General features: G+C 31.2%; 2 protein-coding genes across 22 annotated transcripts; one reads left to right on the forward strand and one right to left on the reverse strand.

Annotated features, from left to right (window-relative positions):
- Nucleotides 1–3,758: 3,758 nt before the first annotated feature.
- Nucleotides 3,759–5,733, reverse strand: LOC112720730 (uncharacterized). Its single transcript, XM_029291079.2, has 5 exons — nt 5,706–5,733; nt 5,441–5,560; nt 4,487–4,555; nt 4,132–4,377; nt 3,759–4,032 (listed from the first exon to the last, which is right to left on the reverse strand). The coding sequence occupies exons 3-5, from the start codon at nt 4,495–4,497 to the stop codon at nt 4,002–4,004; spliced, it is 288 nt and encodes a 95-aa protein (XP_029146912.1). The 5' UTR covers nt 4,498–4,555; nt 5,441–5,560; nt 5,706–5,733; the 3' UTR covers nt 3,759–4,001.
- Nucleotides 5,734–5,811: 78 nt separating this feature from the next.
- Nucleotides 5,812–23,073, forward strand: LOC112733887 (uncharacterized). Of its 21 annotated transcripts, XM_072213489.1 has the most exons (12): nt 5,812–6,787; nt 7,490–7,553; nt 7,643–7,715; nt 9,220–9,301; nt 10,661–10,730; nt 12,851–13,701; nt 15,861–16,118; nt 16,309–16,419; nt 17,445–17,539; nt 17,619–18,504; nt 18,604–18,689; nt 19,587–19,947. In XM_072213489.1, the coding sequence occupies exons 1-2, from the start codon at nt 6,032–6,034 to the stop codon at nt 7,505–7,507; spliced, it is 774 nt and encodes a 257-aa protein (XP_072069590.1). In that variant the 5' UTR covers nt 5,812–6,031; the 3' UTR covers nt 7,508–7,553; nt 7,643–7,715; nt 9,220–9,301; nt 10,661–10,730; nt 12,851–13,701; nt 15,861–16,118; nt 16,309–16,419; nt 17,445–17,539; nt 17,619–18,504; nt 18,604–18,689; nt 19,587–19,947. The 21 variants fall into 21 exon arrangements, with proteins under 21 accessions (XP_072069590.1, XP_072069596.1, XP_072069598.1 ...); XM_072213495.1 differs by lacking the exons at nt 17,445–17,539; nt 19,587–19,947 and adding an exon at nt 22,520–23,073 and having other exon boundaries at nt 16,196–16,419; XM_072213497.1 differs by lacking the exons at nt 17,445–17,539; nt 19,587–19,947 and adding an exon at nt 22,529–23,073.
- The last annotated feature ends 348 nt before the right edge of the window (nt 23,074–23,421 follow it).

Raw genomic sequence — 23,421 nt, forward strand, 5'->3', positions numbered from 1 at the left:
AAAGAAAATGATATCCACGCAAGAGAGAATATTTTATTAGGAGATTAAACTCTATTCCATCGGGTACATGTGATATCTACTATATGAGAATTTTGTAATTATTCAAAAACGTTGCACAACATATGAGTCTATTAGGATAGTTAATGGGATTACATATCCTAGCTTCCAAGATATTTTCTATTTTATGGGATTATTGCTTGACGATAAAAAATTCATTGCAGCTATTAATAAGGTCTAAGGTCTGGTCATCAATTGAGAAAACTGTTTGTGATGCTATTGATATCTAATAGTGTTAACAAACTAAATCGTATTTGGAATACAACTTAGACATTATTGGCTGACGGGATACTATATATGAGGAGAAAAATATTGAAAACCAAGGTATTTAACTATGTGGTAAATTATTATCGCATATAGGACTTTACTTGCTAAAATCAGTGTTCACCAATGGGCAACTTCATGCTGCTTTGTCAAGAGTTAAGAGTCGCAATAGTCTGAACATTCTACTTTTAGATGAAGACAACAATCCAAACTTATCAACAACAAATGTCGTATTCAACGAAGTTTTTAATAATATTTAAATAAGAAAATAGTATTTTCATTTTAGTAACATATTATGATTTATACTTTTGTATAAATATTTGTCGTAGATATAACTAATTTATTAACTACTTTCAGACTTGAAATAAAATGTGTAACATGGAGCATAACATCATATGTCAATTATTTTTCTAATGAGGTTAGTAAAATACTTGGTTGTCAATAAATTTTCATTAGTTTTATAATATAAAGTTTAGTGTAAAATTGACATTCTACTAATACAGTTATATATATGTTCTTATTTTTTCATGTCTTTTTCTTTATAGCTCAAAAATATTATAAACTTCAAACTGTTTCATTTGTATTTTACTTGAATAAAGATAAAACAACATATTAAGTACGTTTATTATATAATGACAATGATAGTGTTATACTAAACTTGAGAAATTTATAATTATGAAATATTATTTTCGATTTATCATATCAAATTAAAATATAAGCCGGTGCATCGCACGAGTTTAACACTAGTAGTAATATAAATAGGGAGCTCATATGTCGACATGGCGGTCATTCGTTGAGTTTGAGAATTTATTTACTTAGGTGTTGTCACTAAAAATTTTAGAATTATATTTATAAATTATAAATTATTATTTGCTTAGGTGGTTACTTTTTAATTTTAAGTTATTTATTTAGGTTGTTTTACTTAAATTGTTATTTTTTAAATTTTAAGTTAAACTTAGGTAATTATTTTTTAAATTTTGAATTATTTGCTTAGATTGTTATTTTTTAAATTTTAAGTTTTTTACAGATTACTCTTTTAAATCATAAATTATTATTTACTTAAATTGTTAATTTTTAATTTTAAGTTATTTGCTAATAAATTTAAATTTTCTTAAAAATTAATTTAAATACTTTTTAAATAAAATCATTCCTAATCTAACAATATTAAATAAAATCATTCCTAATCTAACAATATTCTTACGTTAATTTAAAAAGAAATATCTTGCGTAAATTTGGTTATACTTTTTAAATAAAATTAGTTTTATATTTGTCAATTATAAATTGTTATAGGATAACGAATAAATCAAATTTGTTGATTATGGCACCTTTTTTAAAAATTTATTGATTCTTTTTATTTGAACGCTATGTTTTTAATTTTGAATATTTGTGTTTGTTAGGATTTATATTTTAAATATATTTATTTTATCTGTGAATTTAATTCAAATTCAAATTAAAGTCAATTAAGTTTAGAGAATTCGAGCTATGAATCAACTATAAAAGTATAAGTTATGAGACATATATAGCACAACAATTTAAAGTACATCAATTTCTTCTTTTACATATATCTAAAGTTTAAAATTTCTTTACTTTTTTTAATGGCTAGTATTCACAAAATTGCATAAATCAATCTTACAGTTGACAATTTGTGTGTACGTATACGAGTGATAAAATTATGGATACTATCAAGTTACGAAAATTTTCCATTGCCATACTCAATTGAGATAGCTTACCTCGATAAAGACGTGAGTTTCCTACTAATCTCTTAATAAATAATATTAAATTTATATTATTGATATTTTAAATTTGTTTGTTTATCTCCATTTAATTGTTCTTTGATTTTTATTTATCAATTCTTCAAGACTACACATAAACTAACGTACTAATGTGCACATACTTCTAGAATCGTCAAGTATCCCACGATATGGATTTAATTTTATGAGTTTTGACACGACACTTTCAATGCTCCTGGGTTTGATTACACCTATTTAGTTGGTAAGTTTGTTGTTTTAAAAAAAAGTATAATTCATTGATAAATTTATTTATTTTATTGATAATTTCGGTTGTATTTTTTTTAACAAACTTATTCACAATAAACTTTTTTTATTTTAATCCATTCTAGATGTTATTGGATATCTTGCTGGAATTGGGAGTAGGACGACTCTTGAAAAAGAGAGCAAGTTTACCAAGTACAAGGTTGTTGAATTAGAGATCGATGATGGGTAATCATATATTTGTTTTTATAAATCTAAAAATTTTGATATTAACTTCATTGTAAATTTATGTATTTGAATTTATTTCAGAAGTTTATTCTCATATTTTTAAATTGTTAGTTCAACTTATTTTGTTATAAATATTTTTGTAATATCAAACTTTTTTTTTCACTTGAAGGATTTTAATCTGTTAAAAAAATTTTGTTATTGGTGAATAGATCTTTTTTCTATCTTTTTAGGTAAAATATTATCATTGACATGTTAATATTAAAATATAAATAAAAAGCATAATTAAAAAAATATTCTTTACTTGGTTTGATTTTTATAAATTTAAAATTTTAACTTAATTATTAATTTTTAAAAATATAAAATATGTATATAATTCGATACTATTTTATTGGTGGTTAGTTTTTATTTTAACTTAATTATTAATTTTTAAATTTTAAAAATATAAAATATGTATATAATTTGATACTATTTTATTGGTGGTTAGTTTTTAAGTTGTAATGGCCATAGTTGTTAGAATCGGATCGGACTAGTCGGTTTGACCAAAAAATCGATAAACCAGACTCTATATCGGTCCAGTCCGGTATTTAGACCGTATAAGATAGAGAACCAGTATGAACCGATTAAAATCGGTCAAATTTGGCAAAAACCGAACCGGTTCGGGCCACTTGGTCAACGTTAAAAGAAAATCTACAATGGACCAACGATCTGCATCAAACTTAAAATTTTCCAAAATGCTCCCAATGGGGTTCGAACCCCTTCCTCAAGTATAAAGCAAGCATGCTTTTACCACCAAACTGAAATGTTTCTCATCAATTAATAAACAAATTATAATACATATAGCATATTTTTTTTCACTTATATTCAATTTATTTTAATTCAAAGTCACTCATTTTTAAATCAATTACATTTTATTTAACTATAAATTTTATTAAATATATACAAATTAAAAAGATAAACAAAAAATTTAATTAATCACAGTTTATTTTTTCTTAATGATTATATGATATCTATGAATATTATTTTTTTAATATATTATTTTATTTTTTGTCTTCATATAAAGTTGATAGTTGAAAATTGTTAGATGATATTTAGTTATCTTAATTATTTCAATTACAATTCCTGGAATAGTAAGGATCATATACATTTTTGGTACTTTAAGAAATACTACTAAAAAAACCATGAAATCTCGAGTTCCTGGAATTAGTGACACCCAACAACTTGAAATGAAAAAAGGCAGCTTATCCAATAATCAAATATACGGATTCATAATAATTCCTATAGCCACAATTGGCATGGACTTACAACAATGCTATGTGCAAACCCAAACCAAATCAAACTAAAAACTGTGGGGAGCACCCTTTTACTACACAATGTATCATTCCATTTGTTACTCTAACAACCAGAAACTTGAAAAAAAAAAAGGTGCCACTCGCCTGCTTCTCTACCACAGAAAACCGGGGCCTAGTTCCTTGGCCTTCGAGCTGGTGAACGGCTGTAGATACCCAAAAAAAGAAGCAGATGCTTGAGCTATAAAGTATAAAATAAAATTAAATCATGCAATGGCCAGTGATAAATAGCACGGATATTATACCTGCGGTATCTGCCATAATCTGGGTTCCTCTGCCTGCCGTAATCGGGACTCCTGCGCCTGTCTGGTCCATTATATCTATCATACACAGGGATGCGTGGATGACCGTATTCAGGACTTGGCCGCCTGTGATAGGCCAGACTCGGTGATCGGTCATAACCACCTTGTCTCCGACTGTCATAATTGTCACCCCTATCACCATCATCCCTCAGTGCATACTCCACAGACACCACCCTGTCCAGTATCTTACTGCAAACAAAATGAGACCAGAAATTCATTATTTATACATAGCATTAGCAAAAGAAACCAGCAAATTCTTACCAATAGATATCGCAATATCACAATTCACAACACTGACCTCATATTCATACACTCAAGAGCTTTCACAGCATCTTCTTGTGTTTCAAACTGCACAAATGCAAAGTTCCTACGATGGACAAAATCATGATTGCAATTATAAGGTTTAAATCCAAAATTCAGATCTGATATTGTGACTGCCAAGCATGCTTCTCCATTCAGACAGCACAAGTGAATTCAGAAATAGTACATTGATCCCCTCTATATGCATTGAAGCTAGGCATGGCTTAATAAATTCATTGATTGATTGATGGTTCCCCTATGAACATTCTGATGGATGTCAAATGTTGGGTGATGAGGTAAGTGAGTGTTGAATAATCTGGTATGAAAATGCAGAGAGCAAGCAAGCAAGAAGGTTCGCTTCCAAAAAGGAAAATTGCAGAGGTTGGCGAGCCAAAAGATAGAACCTCAACGTATTTTTCCTTAGAGAAAGCTCCAGCGTCAAAACAAACACTTAAAAATCCAGAGGATTTCCCTAAAGACATTGCACAATTTGGTGATTTTTCATATATTTTCCAACCGGTTATCCGAACTAGGCAATTCAAGCCACAAAAACTACCCATATGTCTGCGCCACATCCAAAATATCGCCGTTGCAATATCTTAGGTTTCAGTGGCCTGTTTAGATCAAACATCAATCATATTTTTACAAAATGTGGTTTCTTGTGAGTGACAAACCCACTTCACAGCTCACTAATGAAAGTTACTATTAAAAAATCTTCATCATTCACATTCCCTAGTCGACACAAGCAATTACCACCGATGAAATTGATCATTCAGAATGCCGCATTAAAAAATATACAAATAAAAGAAAAATTGCATTTGAGCTAAACAAAATTGCAATTTGAAAGACACTAGAGCTAATACATTCGTAAATTTGAAACGTGCACTTGAGCCATTTATAACCAATCAGCAAAACTTTTTAGCACATTACAGAATTAATAAATTTTTTTTACCAGATTTCATGTCAACGCGGTCAATTCTTCCATACTTTGAGAACAATCGCTCCAGCTCCGATTGTCGTGTATCATACTCCAAATTCCCAGCAAAAACAGGCCTCATCTTCTTCTCTTAACCTTCATTAAACAGAAGAACTCAAAATCAACCCAACAATTAACTAACAAAAAAAAAAAAAGAAAACCTAGAAACAGATAAACTAAAGAACAGAGAAATATCCAAATATCCCGAAACTTTAAGAACCCTCATCGCATGGATTTTCACCTCTGCAATATTCACAAACCCTAAAATGTGAAGGGAGGAGGAAGAGGTCGGAGGAGAAAAAACTCAAAAAGGCGTACTCAGAAATGGGGAAAAGCGTAGTTTGGAATAATCCAATAATTCCCAACGGGCAAGGATGGCAGTACCCGAACCCGCAAATAATAACTTGACCCGATAAAGAGCGGGTTTTGATTGGGGCGGGGCGGGATCAGGTTTAGGATATACCCGTCCCGGTATATATCTTTCAGAAATTAGGGTTTCTTCACTTTAGTGCCTCACTCTTTCTTCCTCTTCGCAATCCTCCTTGCTCCATCATTATTGTTACTGTTATGGATGTGCTGGTCGATGCCGCACTGGGACTGGTTGAGGATGACGGCGCAGCCGGCCCCGGAGAAGTAATCGACCCCGACAGTGCCGGTGACAGTGGCAGTGAGGGTGACAATAGTGAGAGCGATGAGAGCGATGGCGGCGACGCCGATGCCGCCGCCGCTGAAGCCGCTGCCGCTGAAGCCGCTGCCGCCGAAGCCGCTGCCGCCGCTGAAGCCGCCGCTGCTGAAGTCGCTGCCGCTCTCGCCGCCGCTGCTGAAGCCGATGCCGCTTTCGCCGCTGAAGTCGATGATGCCATCGATTTCATCCTTGCTGCCGTCGAAGCTGCCGGGCCCCCCGTTGTCCCCGCCGCCGTCCCCGCTGGGGCCGTCGACGAAGGCGGCGACGCCGAAGACGAAGGCGGTGACGCCGAAGACGAAGGCGGCGACGCCGAAGACGAAGACGAAGGCGGCGACGCCGACGACGAAGGCGGCGACGCCAACGACGAAGATGTCAACGATGGTGATGACGAAGGAGACGTGGATGAAGGAGACGGCGCCGCGGGTGGAGGCGATGCCGCTGGCGGTGGCGGAGGCGCCGCGGGTGGAGGTGGCGCCGCTGGTGGTGCCGGTGATGATGACGATGACGGTGACCAGAGCGAGCTAATTCAAGCTAGCTCGCCCTCCTACTCCTCCTCCTCCTCCGTTAATCAGCTGCAGAGAGGTCTAGATGCACTTTTCGATGGCCAGAGAGCTGCGAAGATTGGGGATCATCTCCAGGTAAAACTGTAAAAGGATGTTCAATGCATATTTGTGTTTGATAAATGGTTTTGATCTCAGATTTCCTCATATAATATAATGCTCGTAATAAGCCAAAACCCCAAAAGCCTCTGTAATGAACAGGTTTATAAATCTGCACCTTTTCATCAATTGTTTGCAACGTAACAGTCCTTGGATAGCACTTAATTGTTATTTGGTTTTGCTGCACATTTCAAATTACACTATCTACCTTCAGTGTTTGCAACATGGATAGACCAAGATATTTAGCAGTGGCAGACTTTCATTGGCATAAATACTTAAATAGTTTTACGGTCAACCAGTGCAGCAATCAAAATTCAATATCAACTTAATTGATGCTCAAGAAACTAAATATACCCTAGCATCCTTGTTTGCGTAGATTATATAATCATTATAATCTTTATGACAAAGCCAAAATAGCATTTTGTTGCAGGCCTAGTGTTGAGAAAACTGGTACTAACGGTTTCTTCTCAATTTTTTATAGAAGAGCTTTTTAGTCAGAAAATTTCAAGTGATGAGTATGAATGATAAAAAAATAAAATGATTGAAAGAAAGATAATTTGATACCCAAAAGATTAATCATTTGATTAAACATTTAAATTAGATGCATTAATCTGTTATGTCTGCCACTAGTAGTTCATTGCTTCTTTTAGTTAGACTGAAATCTTCCTTTACTAAGTCCAGGATTTACTTGCTACATGAGATGGAAGTTGTCTGTGATTCTCTGCCATCACTTGAAGCAGAACTGGTATGTACTGTTTTCTTTACCATTTTTTTTTCTATGTTGTTTGTTTCTCTTAATATCAACATTGTTTTTTTTTTGTTTGTTTGTTGCAGGACTTTCTTTTTTTTGTCTAGGTTGTTTGTTCCTTTTTTTTTTTGCTGTTTGTTGCAGTAGTATGTTCGGAAGGTATGAACTTCGTTTATGGTTACAATCCTAACTTTGGTTACTGTAGAAAGAATGTTCTTTTTCTGGTAGCAATTACGATGGGATTATGTACTACATTTTGTTAGTTGAGTTTTGATGTTTATCATTCAATTACATATCAACTAACTGATACTAAGAATATAAGGGTTTGACCATTTTTATTTCTATTATGAATGAAAATGAAAATAAGTAATGAAAATATGATTTAAGAATTTTCAAAATATTTTCAATGGGAAATATTTTTAAAAAATGACACACGAAAACGATATTTTCTTTTCAATTTTTTCTTTAAGGCAGAACGTGGTTCGATTCTCTCTCCAACCTTTTTCATAATTTTTTATTTTATTTTAACTCATATCCTACTTGCTTGAAAAGATCCTCTCTATTTCTATATTTTTGGTCGGGGATCCTATATTTTAACTCGTATCCTACTTGCTTGAAAAGACCCTTTATTTTATTTTAATTCAACTCCTCATTCCTTTTCTATGCGGATCATTTCATTGCCTTTTCTCTCTTGTGACTAAACCAAAAATTTTAAAGAATTATTCCGTGAGAAAAACACCCTTTTTTTTAATATCTGTTTTAAGTAAGTCATTAATTGAATACTATACTGCACTTATTATTGTTTATTTGGTTAAATTGTATCTCTTTACTAGAAATGCAATTAATTAATTTGGGATAGTAATTTATTTTGTGTTTGATACTTTAAAAAAATAATTGTGAACTTAATAAAATATTAATTAATTAAAATTATACGTTTAATATAATTATAATTTTATATTTTAAAAATAGACTAACCAAACATATTTTCATTGATTTTAGCATTCGGAAATGAATTCTACGTTTAAAAACCAATTGTGTTTTCTAAAATATAAAAATTTGAAAATGAATATCATTTTCAAGAAATGAAAATAGAAAATGAAAGTAGAAAATATATTCATGAAGAGATCCTTAGAGTTTCTTATCACCTTAATAAAATCAAGGTGAATGCTATGGTGTCTTTAACTATGTGCTTAAGTTACTAAAAATGGTAAATAGATAATATTTAATAAATTTTAAATAATTTATTTTTTACTTTAAATATTTTATTTGTAAGTTAAGCAATTTAGGCACCCCAACAAAGGCACCATAAATTTCACCCAAAATCAAATTGCATCCATAAGTGAGCTAAGTAAGAATCTAGAAGATATCATACTTAGTTTTTTCATAGTTTGCTATTCCTGTTCTCCAATCTCCACCTTCATAAATCTGGTGCAAAAGTATCCCACATCATTCATTGACTGCATAAGCTAAAGTGATTTGTCAATAATCTTATTCAGCGATTTTATCCGCAGTTTTTCATTTGGCTCTCCAACTGTACTTTAGTTTCAATATTCCTTCAGATAGTGAGAAATTTGAGTTTTATTGCTTTTAAGTGCAAAGTTATGCTACGATTTTCACTTTTTTGCCCGCATTTTTCTAACCAATTTCTGAACATTTGCTGCAGAATGGCCAATGTCTTTGTTGTTGCTCAAGAGGCTTGCAAATTTGTTTGAGGGTACACTTAGCGTTCGCAAAGGTGTACAGAGGTATATATTATTGTTGGACTTTATTCTTGGTATTATCTTATATCAGCCCAACAAAAGTAAATATACATAACGGTGTGGGTGTTCGTCTTTGTTGGTATATATATATTTTTTTTCTTGCTGCCTGCCATGTTTGTCAGCTTAGGGATCTTGCTTGCAAACTGAATTCCTCGTGGAATTAACAAAAGTGGTCTTGTGTATTATGTTTATTATTGTTATTTTTTATAATATGAATTATTAATCACATTAGACAGACCAAATCAAATAAAAAAATTAACTATAAGTCATATTAGAGTCCTAGTGAAATATTATAGTAAAAAAGTTCTAAAAAAATGTAGAACTAACCTTATGTATATTAATATTTTATTCCCTTTATGGGTGATTTATCATTTAATTTAATAACTCATTTACATTAATACGTTAAATTATTGGTTTATTTATATATTCTTTTCTTTTTACCAACACTTTCTTTTATTCTCATCTTATAAGAAGAACTTTTAAATTGGTTTTCAGACAGTCTTAAGGTACATATTTTCTTTTAAATAGTTTTTAGTGTCCTATTCTAAGTTTTATCTCTACTTATCTTTTATTGTATTTTTCTTGGTCATATGATGAATGTTCTTACTTTTTTCTTCGGTGTTCTCTCATGTATATTTTGATGATTTTTTATGAAATTTATTAAACCACTCTTTTACCTTAATCCATACAACAATAAAGAAGTCTTGCGGCTTTTAGTCTTTATTATTATCTTATTTTTATTTATCCTTATCTTTATTTGCTTTTATCTTTCATAGGACAATACTTTATATATATTTAGTTTTATTTTCATAATTTACAATTTCAATCAATCACCAATCAATAAAATTTCTTCATCTTTTCTTTTTTTATTCTTTCCTAATTTTATTATCTTTGCGTATTCTTTCCGTTTTATTATGGTATCAGAGCTTCTTTTGAGTTATGCTGACATCCATGGATAAACCAACTAATTCAGATTTTAAAATCTCTTCAACCTCTCTTCCTACCATGAATAATCAAGGGCGTATGAGCAACTTCATCAAGAGCCTCTTTTGGACCTTTGGTTACTCATTATCTTTGTTCTTTCAATAACACTTGGATCATTGATTCTGTGTCACATATCACATTGCATCAAATTTATCTTGGTTTATTTCTTACACACAAATTTCTCCTATCATTGTTCATTTACCAAATGGTTCTCAGATTACTGTTTCTTATAAAGGCATTGTTCAATTTTCACCATCATTGGTTCTTCATGATGTTCTTTATTTACCTCATTTCAACTTTAATATTATCTCAGCACTCATATGTGAACTCACTTTTTCATCTTATTCTTGCACCTTACAGGGCAACAATTTGGAGACGATTGATTTGGGCAGAATGAGAGAGGGATTATATCTCCTTAAACCCAATTTCGGTAAAAATCCATCCGTAACACATTCTATAAATTCTATCCAATCCTCACCCATTACACCTTCAAATATATGGCATTTTCGTTTAGGACATCTTTCTGGATAAAGACTTAATCATTTACATAAATATTTTTCTTTTATCTCTATGCATCATGACGAGGTTTGTGATATTGTCATCTTTCTAAGCAAAAGAAACTTTCTTTTTCACAAAGTTTTAGCAAAGCTAATGCAAATTTTGATTTATTACATTTTGATATTTGGGGTCTGTTTCGACAAAATTCTATTCATAATCATAAATATTTTTTTACTATTTTTGATGATTTTAGCCGCTTTATATGGGTTATTTTATTAAAGGAAAAGTATAGGGTACCAACATATTATCTGCCAACTTATTGGCAATAATAATTAATTATTATATTTTAAACACATATATAAAGAGACACATCTATAAAATATATCTATAAAGACACTTCTATTAAATACAGCCATAAAAAAGACATTTTTATTAGACACATCCACGAAGACACTTCCATCAAACACAGTTATAAATAAGAGTTGGCTGAAGTTAGCAGAAATGCTGTTGGTAATGTAGCGAAACCGTTTATTAAATTCTATGTTTGTTGTTCCTGTGAATCTTATTTTTTTTTATTATTCACGCTCATGTTACTTTTTGTTATAGAGTTTGATTTGTTTGTTTGACTCTAGAATTTTGTTGTTGGTTCTTGTGTATGATGTTTGTTATTGTAATTTTTTATACAATGAATTATTGATCACCATTAGAAAGACTAAATTAATAAAAAAAAACTGTAAGGACTTGTTTGGGTGAGTTTTTAAAAAAAAGATATTTTTACGAGTTATTTTTTTAAAGATTTTTTGATAAAGTAAAAATTTTATGTTTGGATATCTCATGCAAAAAATATTTTTTTTGTTTATTTATTATGTGAAAAATATTTTTTTAAGAAGAAAGATCTTTTTAAAAAAGATGTAAATTGTAGCTTTTCAAAAAAGATTTTTTTTAATATTTTTTTAGTATTTTTATTTTACTACTAACATTTTACTAAACACGCCAAAAAATAAAAAAGATATTTTTCATTAATTTTTTTCCCATCAACTTAGAAAAAGTACTTTATGGGCATTTTATTATTTAACTTAATAACTCATTTACATTAATATATTAAACTATTGGTTTATTTATATATTTTTTTTACCGCAGTATCCCTTATTCTCATCTTTAAAAAGCAAGGGACAATTATGCTTCAATCTATCTTTTTCTTTTGTGCTTCTAATATTTTTTTCCCATGAAGAACTTTTAAATTTGGTTTCAGTCTGTACCAAGGTAAATAATTCTTTTAAATTGTTTTTAGTGCCCTATTTTAAGTTTTAATTTTTTACTTATTTTTTATTGTATTTTTCTTGTTCATATGATGAATGTTGTTTTTTTTAATCTTTTTTTAGTGTCTTTTCTTTGGTGTTCTCTCATGTATATTTTGTTGTTCTTTTACAAAATTCTGTTCTTTTTGTTCGTGTGAATCTTATTTTTTTTACCATTTACCGCTCTTTGATGTATGTTTTTTCTTTTGGAGTTTGATTTCTTTTTTTGTTTGTTTGACTTTGTACAATTTTGTTGTTGGTTCTTGTGTATTATGTTTATTATTGTTATTTTTTTAATATGAATTATTGATCACATTAAAAAGACCAAATTAATAAAAAATAACTATGGAAGTCATATTACAGTCACAAGCAGTGAAAAATTATAGTCAAACGAAGAAAAATACTTACTTTAAAACTTCAAAAAGAGTACTGGGTATAAAAATAATGTAAAACTAACCTTATGTATAGTGGTATTTTGTGTACTTTATGGGTATTTTATCATTTAATTTAATAACTTATTTACATTAATATATTAAACTATTGGTTTCTTCATATATTATTTTCTTATCGCCAACACCATCCTTTATTCTGATCTTTAAAAAGCACATGAAACAATCATGCTTCAATCTAATATGTTTTTTCCCTCAAATTTTTAAATTTGGTTTCAGGCAGTATCAAGGGAAATAACGGTAACGCCAAAAAATTAAATGTCTTTTTGATAACTACGGCTAATTATGGTTAGATTTTTCTGCAGTGAATCCGACGATAATTTTATGGTAAATTTGAAATGCGAGCCCTTTTTCCCTCTCTTCTGCAAATCCACTCTCTCCCTCTCCTCCATTGAAGGTGGCCGCTGAAAACCTCCTCTGTTGCCGCCGCAGTGTAGAACTTGGCCGCTGTTGTTGTGGGAGTCTCGGAGCACAGCTCTGCTGCATCTCCACTGACCGCCTCCGCTGTCCTGTCACCGTTGGAAGTCACCACTGTGCTGCCATGGTCACTGCCGAGGACCACCGCATCTAGAGATGAGCAGTTTCTCCATTTGCTTTACTTTTATTAAATGTTTATCTAATTTTTTTTTTATGAAATATGTAATTAAGGTTATGTTGTATTGTTTGATAGATTAATTTAGTCTAATTAGGAATTAAATAAGGTTAGGTAAATTTGTGAATTAAGATAATTATTTAGATAAATTAGCTTTTTCTATTTAGGGTTTTATTAAAAATTTTATCAAAATTTTTCATTAAATAAGGTTGGTTTAGTTTAAGGTTGAAGTTAGAATAATTTTGGGTTGAATTTAGATAAAATAAGTTTTTAGGGTTTTGGGTTAAGGTTAAGTAGTAAATTATGTAGATTTACAGTTTACAATTTATGGGATTAGTTTAAGGTAATTATCTTCATTTGATTTTTATTAGTATTTTTAAAAATTTTATTAATTTTTTCTTATTAATTTTTATCAATTTTTACTTATTACTAACTTTGTTTTTGTTTTAGGGTTTTCTTTGTTTCTGAACGTTGTGTAGCCTTATTGTGGGTTGTTCGTGCTCCTTATATACATGGGTTGTTCGTGCTCCTTATATATATGTGAGTTGTTCGTGCAGTACCGAGGTTGGTTTTCTTTCTCTAGACATGTTAAATTGTTTAAGTTTTCTTTCTAGCATAGGGTTTTAGGACTGAAGAGGGAGAAGGCTGCCTATTGCTGAATTTTTATTAAAATTGTTTAAAGATATGTTTTGTTGTAATAGTTGAAAATTACATTTGATGGAGATTGCTAATTATAGTTGAAACTTTACCGGAATTTTCAAAAATTTAAAAAAGATGTATTGGTTGTTTGTATGCTTGCAATTGTTTTTAAACTGTGAAAATTGAAAAAAATATTTGGTGATCTCTGAATTAAGGGGAAACTGCCAAATTTTTTATTTTAATGAAACATATTTAGTTTTCATTAATTTTTAATTTCAATGTTAGTTATCATAATATTATTTAGTTTTCATCAGGTTATAGTTATGATCATTATAGTTAAAATACATTAAATAAGAATTAATTTTTTTTAATATTATGGTCAAATTTTTTGTGGGATAAATCCGGCGATATTATTTAGTTTTCTTTAATTTACTTTATTAAATAATATCACCGTCGGAATTTCACAAAAATTTCCAACGGTAATTAGGGCGTCAAAAAGTTAAAATGGCGCCAAAGTTACCGTCGGATTGATAAAATGGCGCCAAAGTTATCGTCAGATTTCAATCCGACGGTAATAACAAATAAAAATAGCAATTCTAGAATTACCGTCGAAAAAAATTCCGGCGGCAATAAGCATCGGATTACTAAAATCCACCGGTAAACAGTTACTGGCGATGTTTATACCGTCAGGTTTGTTCCGTGGGTAATAATTCTACCGTTGGATTTTTAAAGAATTTCACTGGTAAATCCGACGGTTTTAAACGTTTTTTTGTGGTGTTTGTATAATTTTGTTGTTGGTTCTTGTGTATTATGTTTTTTATTGTTATTTTTTATAACTTGAATTATTTGATCACAAGAAACATCGAAAGATGAATAAAAGAAACAAAGAAACATCGGATAATGGCCAAAATTTCGATCCGATCCGCACTAAAATCATTGGATCGATCGGATCCAATGTCCACAGTTTTTAAGCTTGGATCGGATATCGGATATATCCGCAAAACACAAATATATTTTTAAAAGTTTATTTTTATTAAAAAATATCAATAAAATTCATTTTTTCTATTCTTTTAAATATGTTTACTCTTAAAATAACTTTAAACATATTTTTTTTAAATAACAAATTAAGATAATACAACATATATGATAGTTATTAGTTGAAATAAAACATAAAAAGAATATTTACTTATTTATTTCTTTATTTTTGCGGATATGCGGATACCTACACAAAATCTGCAATCCGATTCTATTAGTGTGCGGATCGGATCCATATCTGCAATTTTCGGATCAGATTTGGATAAACACTCCGGATATGCGGATTGGATCCAATCCACCTCTAAGTATAGATGAGATGAAATGAGATGACAAATGTTATCCGAAGAGTAGCAAAAAAAAAGTTTTGGTGAAACTAGAGGGATTAGATTGAGAGGCAAGAGTCATGGTGGTGGAACACTAGTGTGCAAGAGAAGGTATAGGTAAACTGGAAATGTTTTAGACAATCATTGATGGCAATTTAATATATAATGGCATTTTGAGTTATAAAGTTGAGAAAGAAGCATTGTGAAAATTTAATATATAATGGACAATTTTTGGTTGGTGCTACCTAAGTAATCTAAATACCCCTTCGGTCTTGGTTAGATATGGAATTTTATGATTGTTAGAAGCAAATTTGGTGTAGCCTATATTGATGTTTCTTTCTTTTTAGTTTTATCCTTATAGCATGCAAGAAATGAAAAGGGTACTTCATAATAGAATGTTATCCAGGAAAAAACAGTAATATGCCCAAGTAATAAAATGTTACTTCCCAAAACTACCCAAACACTAAAAAGTTATTTTAAATTCCTAAATTATTCTCATCATGCCAACCCCACCTCTCCCCGGGCCCGGAGAGGAGGGGGTGGGGCAATTCCATTTACACCCTCCTCTCTACCATTTCTAAAACCAGGAACATAACTGTTCAAACTATTCGCAGCCAAACCCATTTCTTTCCCCCCGTTTTTCATTTTCTGTTTCAAACTTTCAATTGAAAACATATAGAAACATCCTCCCTCCTCCAAAAAATGGATTCTTCTGCTTCCACGCAGGGGTAGACATCGTTTCACCCTTTGAAACCGACCTCAACATCAAATTCCGAGAAACCAACAAATAGATCCAATATCTACCCGTATCATCCCAAAAGTGGCAAGCACTTCCAAGTTCTGCAATCTCCAAACTGCGCCACCGTTGACTTGTTAGTAAACTTCACCCAGATGCTGCGCAAGATAATAACCGCTCAGACTGCCAACTTGAAATGAAATTATCCTCATTGCCATTCTGATGGATCATCATTAGCTGGATATCTTGTATGTATCATCCTCTAGCTTTTCAGTTGATTGATGTCAATCTTGATTTGTGAAATTGTTTGATTTGGATGATGTAGGTTACTCTAATCTAATCTTGTTCAATCCTTGATACCTCAATTTCTTGATTAGAAGATGAAAACCTGCCATGTTCAAACTGGTCCTTGTGATGTCACTAAACAATTTCTTTCAGGGTATTGTGAGGCTCAATCCCTGCTTCAAGATTACGGATGGAAATATTGTGGCCAACTTTAGAGGCAGTAACGTTGGCATTGGAGGAGACAAATCCAGTGAGACCACCACAGTAAGATTACCATTGAGAAAAGCTAAACAAGTTTAGGAATTAACTTTTTATTTCTTTTTTAAGTTGGATGTTGGAATTTTGTTCGTTGATGCTAGAACCCTGTTTGTGAATATAATTTCCTCTTAATTTTGTTTGTTGATGTGTTAATATATTCGTTCTTGTTCCTCCCCAATTTGTATGCCTCTGATCTCGGAGCCATTGTTAGTTTTTGTTGCATATTGGTAGACAGGCTATAGTTATGTTTTCTCCTCCATGATATCTCATAAATTATCATCGTGATTGCTCCCGGCATGGAAGGATTTGTATATAGTTCTTTAAAATTGGATAATTTAGTATCATTCTTAACCAGGTTTGCCTGTTTGTTAATTCTTTTTCTTCCAATTTTTCATTTCTTACCTAACCTGGTTGAAGGTTTACATCTCATTTTGTATTGTTGATTGATGACTATTCATGATTAAATGAGTTTAATTCATCTGGTACAGGAATTTCTTTTTTGATGTCTCTTTACTTGATATTCAAATTTAAACAAAGCAATTTGATTGAATGCATTTTTTTTCTTCCATGAAATTGCTTCCGTCATATTCTTCCATCAATCAATTATTAGTTTATTACTTCACATATCTATACCATAGGTATGTATCATTTGCATTTTTTTGTTTTCTTGGGTATCAAAGTTAAGGCATTTTTTTACGTAAGTCACGTGATCATTGACATATTTATAAGCTATGAGTGTGTTTGTTCCACTCTTTTATATTATATCCCCTACCTGTGCACATATTCTACTGATATAAAACATAGTTATCCTAATTTTTTGTGGTTCATTTGTAAATGTTCTTTTCTCTCATCCAATTTTTCACACAACAGTATCACTTATTATTCTTCCAATCTTCACTTTAAACTCCCATCTATTTTTGAGTTTACTTTCTCAAGTCTTCTTGAAAATGGCAGTTGCCTTTGATATGATCAATAACTTGAATTTTGAGAAAGAAACATAGAGGCTGAAAGTCAGAGTTCTTGGAATTCAGGGAGTGCCTAATCCTACCAGCCAAATATTGCCAAACTCTTTGGAGTTAATCCTCATGGACGAAGCTATTAGTTTTGCTATGTGCTCAATATCTTGGTTGTTAAATTCCGTATTCTCCTTTGTATTATATAATGTACTTAATGATGCTTTCCTCATGAAATCTATTGTTTCTCAGGTTCCAAGATTCAGGCCGTTACTCTCAGACCTATATTAAACAGATTCAGAGATCAATTAGCTAGGAGGGAAGTTTATAAGATGATTTTATTTATTTTTTTTCTGTTGTCCCAAATCATGGTTCGTTTAGGATTACTAGTTATGATTTCAAGTTGATTACTGACCCTTTAGTGTTCGCATTGATTCAATTTTATTACCGACTCTTTTACCTTGTTGCTTATTAGGTATGAGTAAATATAAAAAAATTAATTTCTTAGTATAAAAATTATTTTTTAATTAGTCAATATTAACTGACCTAATTTTATCGTAAAATTATTTTTTAACTTTTATTTTTGAAAAATTTAGGGTTAGAATTTATGATAATAAAGTAATTTTGAAAAAAATTGGTTGATATTAATTGAAATAGTTTTTTTTTTTCCTCTAAGGTAGATATTTTATTGGATAATAAAATGAAAGGACTCAATTGAGGCAACACGCACAAGGGAAATAATGGAAAAGATCCACCCATAGAAAAGATAAGAGGGAAACTTGCCAACACTGGATACAAGAGGAATCGGGAGCGAAAACTAGTGAATAATTGTTCTCTAACACTTATCCTAGCTTACTCCACCGCTAGCACGGGATTTATTTTTTCGCCTTCAAAAGTCATCACGTTCCTCGCCTTCCAGATGGACCAAATGAGATTTGCTGCCAGCTCCTCCATTTCTTTCGCGTTGTGTCCTCTGCGAATCTGAGTTTGGAGCTCTACCCACCATCTCCACGGTACCGTCATTTGGTTTGGAACTGGGAAGCCAAAAAGCAGTGCAGGACTGATTCTTCCTCCTCAAAGCACCTAGGACAAATCGGGCTAGCTGATGTGAATCTGGCTCTGAGCTTTTGCTTGACAGGTATTCCTTCATTTAACATTTTCCATATGAAATTACGGATTTTCGGTTGACATTTTAGTTTCCATAGATCAACCCACATCTTGTTTTTGCACTGTTCAGGGAGAGGTTCCAGGGGAGGTTGGAACTGGAAAGCTATGTTGTACCCAGATGCTACTGGGTAGTGACCAGAACGCCCCTTGTACCAGGTAACCGTATCTTCCCCTTCATAGATATCAGTGTTTAGAATTGCATTGGCTACTTCTGAACTGTATGTGCTTGAAATGAATGTTTGGTTCCATTGTCCATTTGGTTGCATTAAATCTGATACCCATACTGGTGGAAATGCTGAATTGTATGTTGTAGTAGGAGTTATTGCCGTGAATTCTCGAACCCATGAATCTTCCTTGATTCGAACAAGATTACCCTTGCCAATTTTCCACGGCAACCCTTTTTCTAACACTTTTCTGCCTTCAATCACACTCCTCCAACCCCATGATGGGGTACAACCCATCTCAGCCTGCAAGAAATCGGTATACCAATAGTACTTGCTTTTTTATACACCTTAGATATCAAGGAATTTGGTCTAGATAAAAGTCTCCAACCTTGTTTAGCGAGTATAGGAAGGTTTAAGGCTTTTAAATCTTTGAAATTAAGTCCTCCCTGTTCCTTAGGTCTACAAGAGATTCTCCATCCAACCTTAATTGAAATAGTTGACTCACTAATTAAATTCTTTGAAATGTCATGTACTAACCTGTTTAAAAAGTTTAGGGTAAAATATTATTCTAGTTCTTATTATTTCCGTTAATTTCTAACTGTCTCTAGTGTTTGAAATGTTAAATTTTTATTTCTATTTTATTTCATTATATTTTTATTCTCTAGTTAATATTAAATTATTTTTTTCAATTTTTTTTTATCTCTATTACTATCTTTTTTCTTTTTCTTAATTCTTTTTGGAAGAAAAACTTGTAGTTTTGACAACTAAAGTAGGATGAAATAAGACGTTTGAGATAAAATAGAATGTTTCAAACGCTAAAGATGAAATTAAGACTTAGCTCAAAGCCTCAAATGTTATAAACTAAACAAGTTTATGAACTCTACATCAGACTACATGGCTATTGGTCATGCCTTCCAAGAAGATATACGAAGCCAAGACTTGAGGGGAATTACAGATACTCAACATACATTGACAACAACACTACTCATATTTTTACACAATGTCTTATGGTTTAGTTCTTGAATTCTAGAGAGAGAAGCTTCAACTTCTCTCTAGAATTTTTATGGTTTTATCTTAGTTTTCTCTTATTTAGATTTCAATCTTGTTAAAGTTTAGTTTTTTCTTACATTTTCATGTTCTGCTACTCCCATTTACTTTAATGTCTTGTTAGTTTTATCTTCGAAGTACTTGACTTGATGAACACATGTTTAATACTTGATTTATATTAATGAATGTTGATGTTTATAATAGATTCTTGTTCATTTGGGTTATATTTACTTATTTGTTGAAGTGCGTAGTTGTAATTTAATCGTTCTTATAATTTATGATTTTTGTTCTTGTCTTTTATGTTTGATGAAATGCCTCAATTAGTTATGAAGTAAATTTTCATACCTGGTTAGGAGGTTCAGAATTAAGGTGATTTTCAGTCACCATTGTTCTTAATGGTTGAGGATTGAGAGTTGTTGGATTAGCCTTGTTTTACTAATTCTAACTTTTTACTAAATTCAATTAGTAAGTTGGTTAGAACTTATAATTATGGTTAATTGAACCTAATTAACTTTTCTCAATTGTAGGAGTTAACTTTATTAGGTTGACTGTTAAAAACTATTATAATTTCTAGTTATTGACAAGATTAGTGATATTTGATTCTTAAACCCTAACTAAGACCTTTTTAAAACTTGAACTCACTCTCTCTTTTTTTAATTAATTGTCTCAATTGCTCTTGGTTTAATTTAGTAGTTTCTTAGAATAGGTGTTATTTAATTATTGCCAATTTCTAGTTGCTTATGATTTAGTTAGTTTCTTTAATTGTATTTTACTATTTTACCTTCTTGTCATTTAGTTCTTTAATTGCACTTAGTTTCTCGCTATTTTTAATTTATTCAATTGCCTTTGAAACCCTCCCTGACTGATTTTCTCATACTCAATTTCAATATACCGGATTGTTTTAAGGGAGGACGACTAAGATTAAAACTCCTGGTATTGTTTTTATTTGTGACATTCTTTTTATCAAACTTTAATAGTGTTAAATTTTGGTTTGGAAGTTACTACATCGAAATTGAGCTTTCCAATTTAAAAATGTTCAAATCGGTTCTAACCTTGATATACTCCATTTTATCATCTTAGATTGTTCTATAAAGTATAAATTTTATCAGCGAACTTACACACTTTTGGCTTAATAAATTGGTCTGAATCTTACTTCGTTACAATTATTTTGTAAAAAACATACTTTTTCATGCTTCTAATTATCAGTTTTTTAATTCTCTTTTATGCCAAATGGTGCTATGATGTATTTTTCTTAAGTGATTCATATTTAAGGTGCATCCATGGTTTTAAAAGATTCAAAAAATATGGCGCAAAGAAGCAAATTTGGAAGTGTGGCAGTTCGAAAACTTGTGCGAGTATGATTTCCTTGCCTGCACCAGAGTCTCGCGTGTGCAACATTTTCCCACACGTGCTATAATGGTTTCACCTACCATGATTGATGAAGCATGTGCAGTCGCGGTTTGGGCCTACCAAAGTTCCCCAGCAGCTCTCTTGGTTGATATTTGAAGCCAATTTTGAAAGAAAAACGCATACTACACTACACACCCATATTTTACGCAATATCTTAGGTTTTTAGTGGAATTTGAGAGAGAGGATCTCCAACTTCTCTCTAGAATTCTTATGATTTTTCATCATTTTATCTCTAATTTTAATTTCTAATCTTGTTCTAGTATAGTTTTGTTTATATTTCCTTGTTCTACTATTTTATTTTAACTAGAATTCTCGTGAGTTCTTTATTTTGTTATTTTCTTTTATGGGCATATGTTCAATTCTTATTTTCTATTAATGAATTTGATATTTTATGTTATATTGTTGCTTAATTGAGTTGTTATTATTGAATTCTTGTAGTGGGAGTTGTAGTTTACTAATTGTCATTTACGATGTTTTATGTCTATGCACTTCAGGTGTTTGATAAAATGTTTGAATTAGTTATGGAGTAGATTTTTACTCTTGGTTTGAAATTGAGAACTTGGGCAATCTTGAGTCACTAATATCCAAGTGAATTGGTAATTAAGAGTTGTTAATTAACCTTATTTTTACTAATGTTAACCTTTTACTAAATTCAATCAGTAAGTTGGTTTGGACTTGTGAATTAACGTTAATAAAACCTAATTGACTTTTTTTAATTTATAGAGGTTAACGAATTGAGTTGATTCTTGGTAAATTATCATGTTGTGGTTATTGATAAGGATAGTGATTCTTAACCCTCAACCATAACTAAGACCTTGCTTTATTTATTTCCAATTGTCAATTATTTGATGTTAGTTTGCTTAATTGCTCTTACTCTCTTGTCATCTAATATTGCATTGCTCTTTAATTTCTTGTTATTTTAATTTCCGTTAATTCCAATCAAACCCTTGATTCTTCTATAGCCAATTTCAATGCACTACATTATGATTCTAAGGAAAAATGACTCGGGATTAAAACTTTCGGTTATTGTTGTGAAATTTTGATATCTTTTAACTAAACTTTGATGGTGTTAAATCCTGGTCTAGAACTATCTACTGTGAAAATTTAGTTATTCAATCTTAATTTTTTTTAGACCTTTTTTTAGCATCCACCAAGCTTTTGGCACCATTGTCGGGGAAGGGCAGTTGATAAATCTATATTATAACTTTTAGGTTGAAAAGAATATGATTTTATCCTTGTGAATGCATGTTTTTGTGAATTTTCTCATAATTGATCTTAATTGAGTAAACATGATTTTTAGGTTTTTAAAATTGTCAAATTAATTTCAATTTCCATCCTATACAATGCCTTGATGTATTTTTCAAGTTGTTTAAGGTTTAGAAAACAACGATGACTTGGAAAGATGGAAGAAAAGTATGTAGAAGTGGAGATTTCGCAAAGAAACAAAGGAAAAAGCGAAGCTGGGGGATGTGTGTAGATCCATGTGCACATGCAGGTCCCTGAAATTCTCATTGAGCTGCATATGCAGCCCCTGTGCATGCAGCATCTTGATTTTGTACCTCATTAAAAAGGACACGTGACTCGAGATTTGGAGGCTATTTTTGGCCCATTTTGGCCCATTCTTTAGTGATACTAAAGAAAATATGTAGATGGATGTACACATTCCATAACACACACATTAGTTCATATATTTTAGTAAGAGAAGCTCTAACTTCTCTTTAGAAGTTTTAGGTTTTCACTCAAGTTCTCTTTAGTTTTAGGTTTTGATCTTGGTTAATTGTTCTTTCTGCTCATAATTTCTTGTTTTGCATCTCTAAATTGCTTCAAATTTCTTGTTACTTTTTTTATTTTGCTCTTTTAAGTTCATGAACTCTTGTTGAATTCTCAATTTTCATTAATGAATTTGATGTTTTAACTTTTATTATTGCTCATTTGAATTGTTATTGTTAATTCCTTGTAGTGGATAGTAGTAGTTTTTACTAATTCTTGCAATTTATTATGTTTATGTTTATGCACTCTATGTGTTTGATAAAATACTTGAACTAAGTATGGAGTAGAATTTCTTTCTTGACTTGGGGTTGAGAACTTGGGTGTTCCTGAGTTATTAATGTCCAATTGAATTGGTGATTTAGAGTTGTTAGTTGACCTTGTTTTTACTAATGCTAACTTTTTACTAAATTTAATTAGTAAGTTGATTAGGATGATTTGTGAATCAAGTTCTATTATGCCTAATTGACTTTTCTCAATTTGTAGAGGTTGCCGAATTA

This window comes from Arachis hypogaea, chromosome 2 (genome assembly GCF_003086295.3).
Source record: "Arachis hypogaea cultivar Tifrunner chromosome 2, arahy.Tifrunner.gnm2.J5K5, whole genome shotgun sequence".
NCBI lineage: Eukaryota > Viridiplantae > Streptophyta > Magnoliopsida > Fabales > Fabaceae > Arachis > Arachis hypogaea.

Bases quoted from the DNA above. Each gene is read 5' to 3' on its own strand.
- LOC112720730 (XM_029291079.2), bottom strand. The intron at 4,033-4,131 runs GTATAATATCCG...GGGTATCTACAG, and splicing joins GATTATGGCAGATACCGCAG to CCGTTCACCAGCTCGAAGGC.
- LOC112733887 (XM_072213501.1), top strand. From the start codon at position 6,032: ATGGATGTGCTGGTCGATGCCGCACTGGGACTGGTTGAGGATGACGGC.